The 14,313-nt window shown below is 38.9% G+C and overlaps 1 protein-coding gene across 2 annotated transcripts in view; it reads left to right on the top strand.

Annotated features, from left to right (window-relative positions):
* The first annotated feature begins 3,660 nt into the window (after window positions 1-3,660).
* The window catches only part of MTRR (5-methyltetrahydrofolate-homocysteine methyltransferase reductase), a 25,400-nt gene continuing 14,747 nt past the window's right edge, over window positions 3,661-14,313 (top strand). Inside the window, exons 1-5 of one of the 2 annotated variants that reach the window (XM_010142641.1) lie at window positions 3,661-3,835; window positions 8,130-8,283; window positions 9,924-10,041; window positions 11,088-11,460; window positions 14,247-14,309. In XM_010142641.1, coding sequence (XP_010140943.1) covers window positions 3,692-3,835; window positions 8,130-8,283; window positions 9,924-10,041; window positions 11,088-11,460; window positions 14,247-14,309 — 852 coding nt within the window. In that variant the 5' untranslated portion in view covers window positions 3,661-3,691. Of the gene's footprint in view, window positions 3,836-8,129; window positions 8,284-9,923; window positions 10,042-11,087; window positions 11,461-14,246; window positions 14,312-14,313 lie in introns of both variants that reach the window. The other variant, XM_010142640.1, reaches the window with a different exon arrangement.

Below are 14,313 nucleotides of genomic sequence, written 5' to 3'. Positions count from 1 at the left end.
GGGCAGCTGTGGAGCGCGGCGCGGCCCGGTCACGCCGGCTCCCTGGGAGGCGTCTCTGGCGGCAGCGGCGTTCAGGCCTCAGGAGTACACCTAGCTTTAGCTCCCTGAACCCACCGACCTTCTTCAGGGACAGCTCTGCCCCGTGCCAGCTGCCTGTGACTTCGTCCAACCGAATTCTTCTGGTCAGAAGGTCATCCCTGGAACGAGGACGGTTCCACCTGCAGGTTTCTTTGAAGTTTTTATGGTTATTGTATTTGTCTTGGTCGTAGAGTGAAGGCGATTCTGAACAAGTCACTGACTACTGAAAAAAATGACGTGGGCATGGCTTCATGGCTCTGAAGGCACCATCTCGTAACCCAGTTTAAAGCCACACAGAAACATGTAAGGCTACCGGAGAAATTTTTTGCATTTTTATCATGTTCGTGGCCATGCAGTTTGACATTTTTTGACAGACCAGGTACATGAAGTAGCTAATCTGACCTTACAGTGTGGCTGTGTAATTACTGTGTGTCTGGCACTCATGGATGGCTTGTTTACTCCTACAATATGTTGACTTATGGAGCTGATTGACTCCCTGTTTATTTTTTGTGGACTGTTAGTTTTCTGACTTTTCTGAGTACTGGATCAGACAAGCTATAATTTGGAATATCATGCTTGATTTCATGTTAACATTGGGTTGTTTTCCGGTCTTAAATATTGTTTTGTTTTGGTTTTTTTTCTGTTTGACTACAAATACATCGTTGTGTTAAAGGCTGCTGGTGTGGTAAAACTTTTAAGTACTTTTAAAGTTAGAGGGGTTTTCTAGAAAGCTTGATAGTCAAGATTTATGATTTTTTCCCTCTCTTTGTTTCAGTTGAACTCATATCACATACATGGAAGTAGGATATAATCTTTGAATAGTGCAGCAAAGCAAGAACAATATGGACAATATGTTCCCCTGAGTGCAGGTGTGTTCCTGGTTTATGATTGTGTTCATCTGCAGGTAGGCACAGCTAATTTTCCTTTCTTTTAGCAGGTCAGTTTCTGTGTGAGGCTTTTGTGGTTGATGTCAGGGAGAAGATGCTCTCACAGGGAGAAACTCATCAATTTGTGTAGTTTAGATTGAATCAGGACCAGAGGAGTTTCGTGATCTATTAATGAGATAATTAACTGTCAGGCAGTTAATTTAACTACTTTTTAATTAATTAATTGAACTGTATATTCAATATAATAACTCAACAGGTATGATATTAAGCACTTACAAAATGTTAATAAATGCCTAGTAATATTTAAACAGCTTTCTACACCTAATTCCAAGGAATTGTCTAATTGTGGCCTCCACCCTTCCCACAAGCACATGTTCACACTGTTAACTCCTGACAGAGGGAAATCTGTGTGCGTGTACGCATCTGAGCACAATCCCCTCTTTTGGCAATGTGGATTGTCTTGTTTACGCACACTTTCTGTGGGAGATATAATTGCGCTAACTTTTGTGTCTATGGAGTCTACTAGTTCACACACCAGTGAGAAAGCTCCCCACAAGGTCGTGTGCCTCCTCCCAAGGTGTGGGTAGCTACTTTTGCCCCCTGTATTGTTATTGTAGTAGCTGGAGCGAGAGCAACTCAGTGTCTTATGTGGAGACTGCTTTGTGTGGCCAGACATAGCAGAGGTCATGGTGCTCTTAGGGCAACATCTGGCCATGTCAAACCACATTGTGACTGCTGTTCTTTTCATTGCTCTCTCCTCCTACTATTGCAAATTCTCATGCTTCTCATACATCTTCCCAAGCTGACTCTTGATCAAAGTCTGTTGGTAATCTCCTGGCTATAATGCTGGCAGCTTACTCCTCAGCTTCTTCGGTGTAGAAGGCTTCTGTGCTGTGGTGTAGTTCCACCGGAAAACTGATTGTCTTACTCCCTTTCTGAGGTATGATTGAGAATGTAGTAGTGTTTTTCTCCATTTATAGTCAGGCATTGCCACCTGCTGACAAGGGAACAATTAGGCTAAAAACATAGCACCTAACTGGGATGAATCTGTATTACTACAGGGGTCTGAGGGTGTTTAATCTGTATTTTAACTATCTTATATGAACCATTATAATTTGTGTGTCATCAAATTTCTTTGTATTTCTTTTGGAAAAAGAGGGCGTAAAACCATTTTCTGGATTGGTTTGAGGTATGCATCTTCTGTGCACGGGCACATGAGGCCAGTTATTTAAATGAATTTATTTAAAGCGGCTGCTAAGGTAATTATTAATTTTTTTAGGTAATACAGTGTAACCAATTTAAAGTGAAAACTACAATGGAAAAATGTAGTAAAACAAAATGCAGTGAAAGCCTTAAAATTTTCTAGTAATTACATTTTTCATAGAATTCATGTACGGTAGAGGCACTGTACTCTCAAGAAGCTAACCCTTAGTTTTACTATTTCTGATTTACAAGTATGCTTTAAAAAAACATAAATTCTAGTAGAAGGGCCCTTCTGCAATACTATGGGGGAAAATACCATTCCATGTCAATAGAGTTCAGTACTGTTCTGCAGTTGAGCTGTGGTTTTTAGTCCCTTGAGAGAAACCCGAAAAAGATGTGCCTCAAATTCCTTAGCCACAGGTTTCTGTAAATCAGTGTGTGTGGCTACAACACTGAATGCTTTCTGCAGTGGAGTCTGGGGAAAGGGGCAGTAGATGAAGTACAGCAAATTGGGCCCATGCACGAGAAAAAAATCTGAAGTTGGGAACTGAAAATTACTCAGATGTAGTTCTAGGTATTGGAGTTCACCCGCAGCTCCCTAGCAGTGACACAATATTGACAGAAGGTTAATTTGTAATATACACGCGAGAGACATTCTGCTTCTCTCTCTTATTCACTGTTTCTTGAAGTTGTCCTTATATCTGTGGAGTTCTGTCTGTGTGGAAATCGTGAAAGACAACTTGTCACATTCAAACTTTCATGAAACAGGTGAATGGATAGGATATGTATCTCATTCACCCTGCTGCTCGCAAGACTTTGCGAGGGAGTGGCAGTTTACACTGCAGCAGATTTCTATAGGACAATCTCTTATTTTCAGGGGGAAAAAACCCTAGTCAATTCTGTAGTTGCACTTGTGTAAGGAGTTTCTTTTTGAAGTATTAAATGAAAAACAATGTTTGTATTCTAAAATATAGACATAGTGGACAGCAAAGCATAAAGGCATTCAGGCAAAAATTATTGATTTCAGAAAAGAATAGGCTAAGAATTTTTTTTTCAGACATTGTAACCTGACATCACCAGCTCTGCATTTTGTTTTGATTTCAAATACCTCTCAGAAAAGTGACCAAAGCAGTCACTGACTTCAAGTGGAAAATATAACTTATTTAATAAAAATAGTAAATATTTTCTTGAAACTAATTTCTCTGTTGTATTGTTTGCAAACTCTATTCTTGATGCTGGGGATATTGCAACATTGCTGCAACATCAAGGCAATACAGCACATATGACCAGTACAAGTAGTCCTTCGCAACCTGGCCTGCAAAGCCAGGTTGTGAGAAGTGTCTTCTCTTCAAAGCAGATGCAAGTTAAGCACCAATACTGTTTTTCTTTAAAGTATCTCTTTTTTATCCAGTAAGCAAAGTAAAATCTTGCTGTTCTGCAGGAAATAAATTAACTTTTTTTTTCCTTCTTCTTTTTTTCCCTGCAGTGCCTTTAAAAATAAAAAAAGTGCTCTGTTTAGAGAAATGTGCTGTGATTTAAAAAGGAGGTTTTTGCTCCTCTATGCAACACAAAAGGGGCAGGCAAAAGCCATAGCTGAGGAAATACGGCATCAGGCAGGTGTCCATGGACTTGAAGCTGATATGCACTGTATGAGTGAAATGGACAAGGTGAGATGCTCTATGGTGTTTTAAAAAGTAGGTATTTAAAAGCTGTGTTTTTCTTCATATGCTTGGATGGTGTCTCTTAATAATTGGTGAAGGCTGAGCATATGCACCCACCTAAAGTGTACTATATAGTTTAAAATTTTTGTTTCTTACGAATCAGTAATTCAGACCAATACTCACAGATGCTTAATACCTTCTGCTGAAGGTACATCTTCCATGTGATTTTTCTTATTAGAACAGGAAATTAATATATCTTTGATCTCTCTGCTAACAACAGTGCAGTGACTTCTGGAAAACTATGTATGCAGGAGGGAGTGAATCCTGTATTTACTGGTCAGCTCTGCTGTTGTTAGAAATGATGCAATTTTTTTCTCTTGTTTTTGTGTTGCATTGAGGTCCTGTGTCCTGTTAATTATGGGCTGCAGCGTGACCCTGAGCTTTTGTAGGGTCTTCTTCAGATACTTAGCATATGCACACTCCAGTTCTCACTAGATACACCCAAGTTATGTTCTACAAAGAAATAAAAAATGCAGCTGAAGTGAGGAAGTGACTTTTTATTATTTGCTGTTATCCAAAGGTAAAGATCTGAAAACTGTTAGTGTCTCTTAACTAAAAGTGATACGGACTGTAATTTCCTTCACAAAGTACTTTCAACTTTATGTTCTCAGAGAAAACCATTTTTAAAAAAAAACCAACCAAACCCAACTTCATAGCCCAGTATCTCATATGAGATGAGCAGAAAATAACACCTAAAATAGCTTTTCTTCATGCACTTGAAAATGTGAGAAGTTTATAAAAATAATTTAGTGCCCTTTTAGCAAGTTGCTTTTGTGGGGATACACTACATTTTGGGTAACTTTCGGTGAGTATGTAGCAAAATGTTACAGTGGGACTTTCATGTAGCCAGCAGGGAATGTGAAGAGTCTCCTTATATTCTTCCATTTAATTTTTTCCTGCATTTGACATGTTTGGAGATTAATTTCAGGAAGGTGGTGAACGGAATATTTCTAGCCTGTTACTGGCCTGCCACTTCAATAAATCTATCATGTCAAATTTGGCAAGACAACTCAGAGCTGTGACATATTGGTAGAATTGAGAATCTGAGATCCTGGCACTGAGGAGAAAAGTAATTTCTGCAGCTTTATATATTTCAACACTTAAGCTTTTCCTTACCCTTTACGTTTAAAAGAGATCTTCTGGAATCTTCAGTGTAAGTGGGGAGGGGAAGGTAGGGTGACAGTAATGTCCTGGAGCAAGAGCTTGCTTGAATTCGGTGGGGCCTCTTTTGTGAGGCACTTTGGGCATGTTAGATCTGAGAGTTTATTCCACAACATGCACCGTTCAGAGAGCTCTCTGTCCGTATGCTTTAGGCGAGGAAGTAACAGGTTTCTGTTTTGACCATATTTGTCAGAAGGCCTGTCTTTATGTGGCTGTTGGGCATTTTTTCAGACCTTGTAATCACTTAAAGGGATTGCTGTGAAGGTCTGTGGGTGGGATAGGTGGCTACAGAGTCAATTGTCATAATGTGATCCTGGTGCCATACAAAAATGAATGGTCAAATACTGTTCAAGTGTCAGAAACACTGACTGTTCCAAAGTAGTGTCTCTCACCTCCATTCTCGTAGGTGAGAGAAGGTCATAAATCTTTGGTTGCTATGATTGCCTTTTATGCTTAATAAAAGACTGAAGTGAAGTGGAAGTGAGGTAGGAGCAGTAAAATAAGAGGTAAATGGAAATTATCTTGTATCACAGTACATGTAGTCAACCTTGGATGAGTTATCTGAATAAGCATGTTTGCCATGATATGTGTTATTCTGGGTAAGACACATCTGGGAGTCTGATCCCATCCTCTTCCTTCAGCAATCATTCACAGCTTGAGCAGGCTGCTCACTGCTGTGGTGCAGCTTTGCTGTCCTCAGCTGAGAAGTACTTTTGAAGGAAAGAGGAAGAACAGGACAAAGATGTAACACAAAGGATGTAGGAAGAGGTGGAAGGCAGAGTTAAAAACTGTGTAACTGGATAAGTTTCTTGTTGGTCTAGTGATATATCAGAACACCCAGTAACTGACACAAATTAATGCAGGACCTCTGTTTGCAGAGGAGACTGTGCAGTGGAGCAAGGAAGAATTTAGTGAACGAATACCTCTGTTTTACTATACCGCTTTTTACTTTCTGAGCTGATAGATTTTTCTTTTTTTTTAATAGAACACAGTTTAGTGTAAATCTTTACATGATAACGTTGGCCCTTGCTTTTTTTACTTGAAGAATTTGCTTTTGTGTTTAAATGCAGTAGTCACTTGTGACAATGCACTGCAGAAGGTGTTGTATTGGTACTTATCAAATCAGCCATGGAAGTCCTGAAAATCTGTGTTAATGCAATAGGACCCTTAAGACCTTTTTTTGCACAGCTCATAGTTCAGATTTGGAAGTTTCGAGAATTTATGGGTTCTTGGAGTTCTGAACTTGTAAAAGTCAAAACCTCTGTTTGGGATGTCCCTGGACCTCAACTCACTGAAGTCTGGCAAAGTACTTGGAGAATATCCTTACATGCTTACTCTTTTCTTCTATGCTTCTCAAAGCAGCTGTTATCGGCCACCACCAGTGGCGGGACACTGTTCCAGCTAGTAATTTCAGTTGCTCCAGGCAAATGCTTTTAGGTTCTTTGGGATGGTGTTGGAAAAAATGACAACAGCAAAATCCCTTGATATTCTGATTTTTTGTATTCCTAGTCATTTTGATTGTAAGAGGTAACTTCTCATGGCTTGAGGAGGGGATAAGATCTGTATGATTTATTGAGTGAAGTGTTTAGAACGTAACTCCTCAAACTCTGAAGTTTTGAATTTCACTCCTGAAACTACTTGAAATGAAACATAGTGTCTCTCTAAATCTTTATATATAATTTCATATAACCATACTGTTTTATTAAACTTGGAAAGCTGGGAGAGAGTTTAAACTGAAACCTACAGGGAGCAGTAAAATGAGCTTGGGTTGCTTATTATGGCAAAAAGGAGGCTAACAAATGACCTAATAGCAGCCTGCTTGAGCCAGACTTTTCTTGGCAGTGGAAAGCTGTGCAGCAGGAGTGAAAATCCACTGAGTGCAGCATGATAAACTCAGATTTGACACTAGTGGAGTTGTTCTGGATGGAATAGGCCCAGAAAAATGAAATCTCTACACTTAGAAGTTTTGAAAACTCAGCCAGAGTAATAGCTGACCTAATGCAGCATTGGCAGTTAGTCTCAGTTTGAGCATGGGGTGGGACTAGGTGACCTCCAGAAGTCATTTCCAAGCAAGGTGTCTGTGATTCTGTGGAGCTGTGGTCAGTAGCTGTCCATGTGACTCAAAACCCATAGCCCATCAGGTGCTGTGAAGAGCGTGTTGGAGGAGGGACCTGTCAGGCAGCGCGCTCGTACAGTGCTGCAGCCTGTTATCGGGAGAAAGCTGGAATAATCAAAGGAGCAGAATGCGTTTTACTTGAAGTAATAAATGGTTGCATGAGACCTGAATTTATTGAATCAAAACATAATTTCAAATGTAGGCAGTTGTTCTTGACCTGGCATAATGGAAGTAGCCCCCATAAAACCATGGGAAATGTGGAAGATCAGTATTAACAAAGGGGATAGAAGTGAACTGGGGCAAAAATGAATCAGACTGTGGAGCACGGTGACTGATTATTGCTGTTCAGGGCTACCTTAGTTCCTCCAAAGCACAGGGTTGATTTGTGGCAAAGACAGATGTACATGGAAGTTTTCAGACAGAACCAAATGATCCCTAATGGAACTCAGAAATGATCCCCACAGTTTGTATGGCCACACCCCAGTTACCTGTGTGAAATTGTTGGGATTATGGCTGTGTGATTGTATCTACAAAAATACTTTTTCTGCTTAACAAAGCAAATACGGTAGGAGTTGTGTATTTAAGCTAAGTGCAGTTGTGAAGTATTCTTCATGTGTATCCTAGCCTGCTCAAAATGCTGCATTCCCATGTACGGGGTGATGGGGTCATAGGATATTTGAGGTTGGAACGGACTTCATGAGGTCATCTGGCAGCTGAGGCCAGAGCAGATTCCTCAGGTCTTTACCCAATCTGGTCTTGAAAATTTCAACCAGGATTATAAGTTGCATCCCAAAAATGACTTGTAATTACTTGAAATGCTTTCTGTAGTTTAATACGGGTAAAAGATGATTGTAAACGTTTTTCTGTAGACCTTTGGGAAAAGGAAGGGTTGGAAGATAATACCTAAGGCTACAAATAGGTATCAAATGGCACCTTGTAACTTAGTTGTTCTGTTACTTGTAGTATGACCTGGAAACAGAAAAGGATCCTGTAGTTATTGTTATTTCCACTACTGGTACCGGAGACCCACCAGACACTGCCCGCAAGTTTGTAAAGAAAATTCAAGACAAGACCTTGCCACCTGATCATTTTGCACATCTCCAGTACGGATTGCTAGGTAATTTAGTATTTTGCATATTATTGCAGCACTTATCTGTCAGTGAATATTTTTTTATAATTTTTACTTGTGATAGGTTGTTTGAGTTTTTTAAGTGTATATAAAACATTTATTTTTATAACATGAACAACTTTTTTGTGTAATGTCCTGTATGAGCAATAAAAACGGTGTCACATAAATGACTTGAATGTAAGCTATCGGTTTTGTTTTTTTTAGTGTAATTTTCTTTGCATAAACAAGTCATGATAAAAGCTATCTATAATTGTTGACATTTTAATTTCATGTTAAGTCACTATAGACTAGATGAGTTTACTTGATTTTGCAGGTAATTTGGCATCTTTCTATAGAGAGGGAAAGGCAGTATAAAATGTTCTTAAAATAAGTTTTTAACATCCTCCCATCTCTAAATTTGCAATAGTTTTTTTTTTATTATTTTAAATGTCATGCTTGTAAATAGAAGGAATGTAACTTCAGGTTAAAGACTGATATGAAAAATACAAATTTGGCAAAATGCGTCTGATATGTCTTGAGCTGATGGTAAGGTCAGTTTGTTGAGTTTTCAGGTTGTGCTTAAACAAACTCCAGAGACTTCTATTTGAACCTGGGTTATTTTTGCGTGGCACTTTTAAGTTGATGGTTAGGAGCGAGGAAACTGCTAGATTTCTAGTAAGGAAAGTACCTACCAGAAGGAAATTTCTAGTGGATATGGAAGTCTGAAATATATGCATCTTAATCATAGAACATTTTGAGAAGATGTTATCCTGTTGCCTAGTTATACATTACAGTTTGTGAAATGGTTAGGTTTTTCATAGCTGACTAATGCGTATATGAAGTTAAGCTTCGTATTAGTATTGGGTTTTGTCCTAACAGATATATAGTATCTAAGTTATAACATGTTTTGTGAATCTAGTCTAAAAAGTTACCAGTCTTAAAATTGGTATCCCCTTCAGCTTGTCCACAGTGTTCACTCTAAGAAACGTACTTGAGAGGGAGCAGAGGTCTTAAAAAAAAAAAAAAAGAAAAAAATAAATTAAAAAAGGCTGTTTAAAAGGAGAAAGGAATAGACCATTGCTAGGTGGGGATAATAAGGATCTAATGATTTGAAATGGCACACGAGAAAGGGTCAGGCTGTGAGAAGTTGCGATAGGATAGTGAACCAATGATGTGGATTACTTAGAGAATTTGTGAAGAACACCTAATCAGTGATCTCTGGGGATTGTTAGATAAGCTGTGTAAGGATGAGGTATGTGTGGTTGATCACTTTTAGGGTGGTTTAGTTAGTCTCTTAAAATCTTAGGTTGTGCATGAACATACCTCCTGAGTCCTCTGACTGTTTAACTGATAAGAAAGTGCAACTTCTTCTAACAGAACATCTTCATGACTGCTAAAGGGCAGAAAACCCAGTGCAGTGAAAATGGGATCTACGAAGAAGTCTCTGATTCTTGGGGAGGAGGATGTTGGAGAGATTCCCTTATGCACATTTTCCTATGTTTCTTCCTTCACATTGTTTAAAATCGCTTTGCTATATCAGATTCTTCTGTTTCCCTGCAAGAAATCCGGTGTTGTCTTTGCAGGTCTTTGTCTGTGTCACCTGGGTGGCTGGCTGATTGACCCTATTCCTCTTTCCTTGAATCTGCTAGGTCTGGGAGATTCAGAGTACACATTCTTTTGTAATGGTGGAAAGACAGTAGACCGACGACTTCAAGAACTTGGTGCCCAGCACTTCTATGACACAGGATTAGCAGATGATTGTGTAGGGTAAGAGCTGATTAAGTTTGGATTTTTATTTCTTCAAGATGCAATAATTACATGTGAATTTCACTATATGTTCTGAACTCTTTGAAATAAGTTGAACCTGAATACTTCGCACCTCATAGGAGTGAGGCCTGTATGAACACAGTATGCCTTTTTGATCTCAACTCTATTTTTAAAGTGTGAGCAAACATCTGAAATGCCTGGAAAAACAGAGAGTATTTAGCAGTTTTAGAAATTAAGTAATTTGGAATAAGTGGAAGGGTTTAAAATTATAGTCAGCTTACTGAAGTAAATAAAAACAAATCCAGTCCCAGTATGGGATCTCTTTCTACAATAAACATCAAGACTTTTACCAAACTCACATCTTGCATCAAAGATGCTTTAGGCAAACCATACAGTGTTTTTTAATTTTTTTCTCTCTTCCTTAAAACATCCTTTTTTTGTTTTGTTTTGTTATTTTTAATCCCTGTAGAGAAATTATGTCAGAGGTTTTTTGATTGCTGTAGAGGAATTGTGTAAGAAAGCAACTCCCTGTTCTGTTGCTCTTTCTGGCCAGCAGGCTGCAGTCCTGGCTTATTTATTTTGAACTGCAGATTATATCGGTTCTTCCATGATAAGAGAGTTGACAAGCAAGACAGTTGAACACAGGTATTGCCATAATCATAAAACTTGTATCTTGTCTAAATTAACAAAAGTGGGCCATTAGTTTCAGCTATTGATGATGTTGTTGCACAATGGAAAGTTGCATATTTTGCTTACTATCCCTTCAACTGCCTGTTGTAATGTTCAGCATAAGAAAATAAAAATGAGAAACAGAAAGAAGAGCAAGACTGTTGTACACTTTAGACTCCATTAAATTACATAGTGGTAATAACTAAATGAAAATACTTTTAAAACTAAAAAGTCATCTTGGTAAAAGCTGCAGATATATATGGAAAATGATCAGTGTTTTTAGCTTTTGTGTTCTTTTAATTATTTGTAAATAAACACTCCAGTAAATCACAATAATTCATCCATTCCTTTCTCCTTATTTTTTCCTCCCTTCCCAGTTTGGAATTAGTGGTTGATCCTTGGATTGACGGACTTTGGTTTGCCCTCAAGGAAGCATTTCTGTTGCAGAAAGAAAAAGAAGGAATGAGCAGTGTTGTCAATGCTGTTTCTAGTTCGCTCTCTGCATCCCCACACACTGTGCATGAGCTAAACTTAAGCTCAGAAGTACAGAGCTTGAAACTACAAGATGAGAGAGTGAGGAGTTCTGATGTTCTGTCACAGAAACTGGTTGACATCAATCTTGTGGCTTCTGCTAGAGACACCGAACCTTCACTTGTGCACTCTGTCCCTCCTGTCTCTCAGTCTGCTCTTAATATTCCTGCCTTGCCACCAGAATATCTAGAGGTGCAGTTTCAGGACACCCATGGTGAGGTAAGGACGTCACTTTGAATGATGTAAGCCTCCAGCTCTGGTGAATGTGTACTTACACATACGGCTCAAAAGTGTAAGTGGGTACTTATATAAAAGAAACACGTCCCTGAATGCAGGAGGTTTTAGAATTGTGAGTGAAAGGTCCATTTATATCATGAAAATATAGTTAACCACCATATGAGTTACGAACACTTACGTCAAGGTATAATTTAGCTAAATAATAACTTGGCATTGCAGTACTAGGAATGGAATAACTTAAAATCCTCAGTGACCTATATTAGGACAGTGAAAACATCTTCCTGTAGTAAGGAGTATAATTCAATTTCTGTTCAAATTTGAAGTACTTTCAGAATGCCTTAAGAGGGTGTAAAATTACTCAAAATCATGCTGCATATTTAATATCAGATAAGCTTGTAATTGTAAAAACGTGATCATAATTTTACTGTTGGAAGTAGAAGATGAACTGTAGCTCAAAAGCCAGTGTGCTTTTCCCGTTGAACAAAGATATGCTATGCAAAGCAAAGAATTAGCATGAGCTGGGAATCATCTCCAGCTGGCATATTTAGTGTTCAAAATTGACTGGAAAGCGTGAGTCAAAGTTTTCTGGTTGCCTGCCAAAAAGCAGACTTTTTGGTTATCTGTGTGAGGGAGCAGTGAGGTCTGGCTGCTCTTTACATGACAGGGACCCAGGAGCTGAGTGTGGTAACACAGCCAGCCCTGTCCCCTGATACCCAAGCAATGCAAACCAGGAGACAGCAGGCAGGATCAGCCAAGAGTGCAGATCATCAGGCAAGTTTGTGGGAATGAGGCAGTTGTGGGGCCAAGCTAGGAAATTATTCTGCAGATTCAGTCCTGGTTCAACAGCATCTGTGGCCGACCGTGGGCATGGTTGTGGCTGAGCTGCTGACCAGTGCTCCTGGGATGTAGCTCAGCAGTGACTGAAGACCCAGGGCTGAGCTGACATGCGGCTTCTGGGCCCATGAGTGGAGGTGGAATCCTCTGGTGAGGCTGGTCAGGACCATGAAAGCCCATTAGTATCCTCAGGGTCGTGACACTCTCTGATGAGAGTGTCAGTGGTTAACACTGAGCGAATCACTTAGTCTAGCTAATATAATTATGCGAGAGTGTATGATTTTAAACACTAGATAATTCTGCTTTTCTCTTAAACATTGTATTGTGGTTGGTTTTGCTTAGGTTGTTGAATTAAATAATCCAAATTACTGAAACAAAGATTTATGATTTAGAGGTACTCTTTGATTAGAGATTAATACTTGAGTTAAAAGTGGTGCTACAGTGGTTAAAGAGATCATTTTCTTATTTTAAGGTCATAGCATATATTCAGGCTGATCTCTGAAATAACTGATCAGGTTCTAACATGATGCTTTAACTTTAAACAGAAAAAAAGTAAATTTTGCTTTTGAACAGTAAATTGAAAAATCTGAATCTGCTAATCTGGAATTCAGTGGCAGATTAAAGACTATAGTCCAGATTTTGGGTATAAATGTGGATGGTTGTCCTTAGCCTTGGAGGCAATCAAATGCAGGTTTGTTTTGTTTTTTTTTTTTTCTTTTAGCACTATATTTGACAACCATGGGTATTTTTTGCCAAGCACAGCTAAAGTTGGCTTGCATTTTGAAAAACATCAACTTGAGGTTTGGATCTCCAAAGAGAGACTCCCTGCCATCTAAAGAAAGCTGGGTACACAGTCTCTCTAGTTACTTACGTGATCTATGTCCTGGGCTGTTGAGGCGCAGGGCTGAATTAACAAGATGCTGCCTATTAGTAGCAGAGCAGTAGTGATCTGCATCTTAAGCCTTTGTGGCAAGTGTAAAGTCACACCATTTGACTTAAATGTTGATCTCATTGTGCCTTCAACATGACTTGGAAGAATGTAGACCATTACCACAGTCCAGCTGATGCACAGTCATTTGATATGGCCTAAGCTGTTAATCACCATGTCAGAATTTTAGGACAGTAATAAAACTTCCAGCTGTTGGTCTCAAGTGATTCTTCTGCCTCCTTTTATTAAAATAGGAAATCTTCAGATTAACCAATATTCTCTTACTGGTACAGTAATTCGTTTCCGTTTGACAGAGTATTGTTATGGGTATCTCTCCCACCTCTTCATTTTTGTCTGTATTGATCTCAGATGAAACTTGCTCATAATGGTGATGGAGAAACGAGAGCTATAGTTTGATCTTCAAGTATAAGCCTTTGACAGAGGTGGTCTGGAAATATTCCTGGTGTCCGTGTACAATTCTTGGGACACATTTTCACCTGTGTAGAAATGTTGCGGCTCTTGTAAATTGCCTGTAATAATAGGCCCACCTACACTCCAAAGTCCTAATCTGTAAATCAGTGACGATGTTTTTAAATAGCTTCTGTTCTTACTTCTTACGTCCTTTCTGTACACCTAGTAATCCTTTAATTAGGCAGGAGTTTCCTGGGTTTTAACATACATGCCTTTCTCTAATTGGCTCTTTTCAAGGTAGCTCTTGAAAAAGGCAACAGCTAGCTACATTTCATAGCACTTTAGGCCCATTAGACTGTTCAAGCCTACTGACTTTTTATTGTTGAATATATGCTTGTTCTTGCTGAGATGTGATTTTTAAAAATGTAGAGAAACCCACTCTATATACAGGAGTCATGGTTTTCCTCATTGTTTTGAATTGTTCTCTAAGATTGCTTCAAAAAAATTGTACCAACACTAATTCCTGCATGTCATAGTAAACTGTGATTCAGCTGATTTGCATTTTTAGCATAAGTTTTCATGTCCTCTTTTTCAGAATCCACATCTGTCCTCACTGATTTCAGAGGCAACAACCTTTGAAGTGCCAATTACGAAAGCGGTTC

The sequence above is a fragment of the Buceros rhinoceros genome, unplaced genomic scaffold (assembly GCF_000710305.1).
Source record: "Buceros rhinoceros silvestris isolate BGI_N320 unplaced genomic scaffold, ASM71030v1 scaffold45598, whole genome shotgun sequence".
Taxonomy (NCBI): domain Eukaryota; kingdom Metazoa; phylum Chordata; class Aves; order Bucerotiformes; family Bucerotidae; genus Buceros; species Buceros rhinoceros.
The sequence above is the reverse complement of the archived record's forward strand: the minus strand, read 5'-3'. Positions and strand labels throughout refer to the sequence as shown.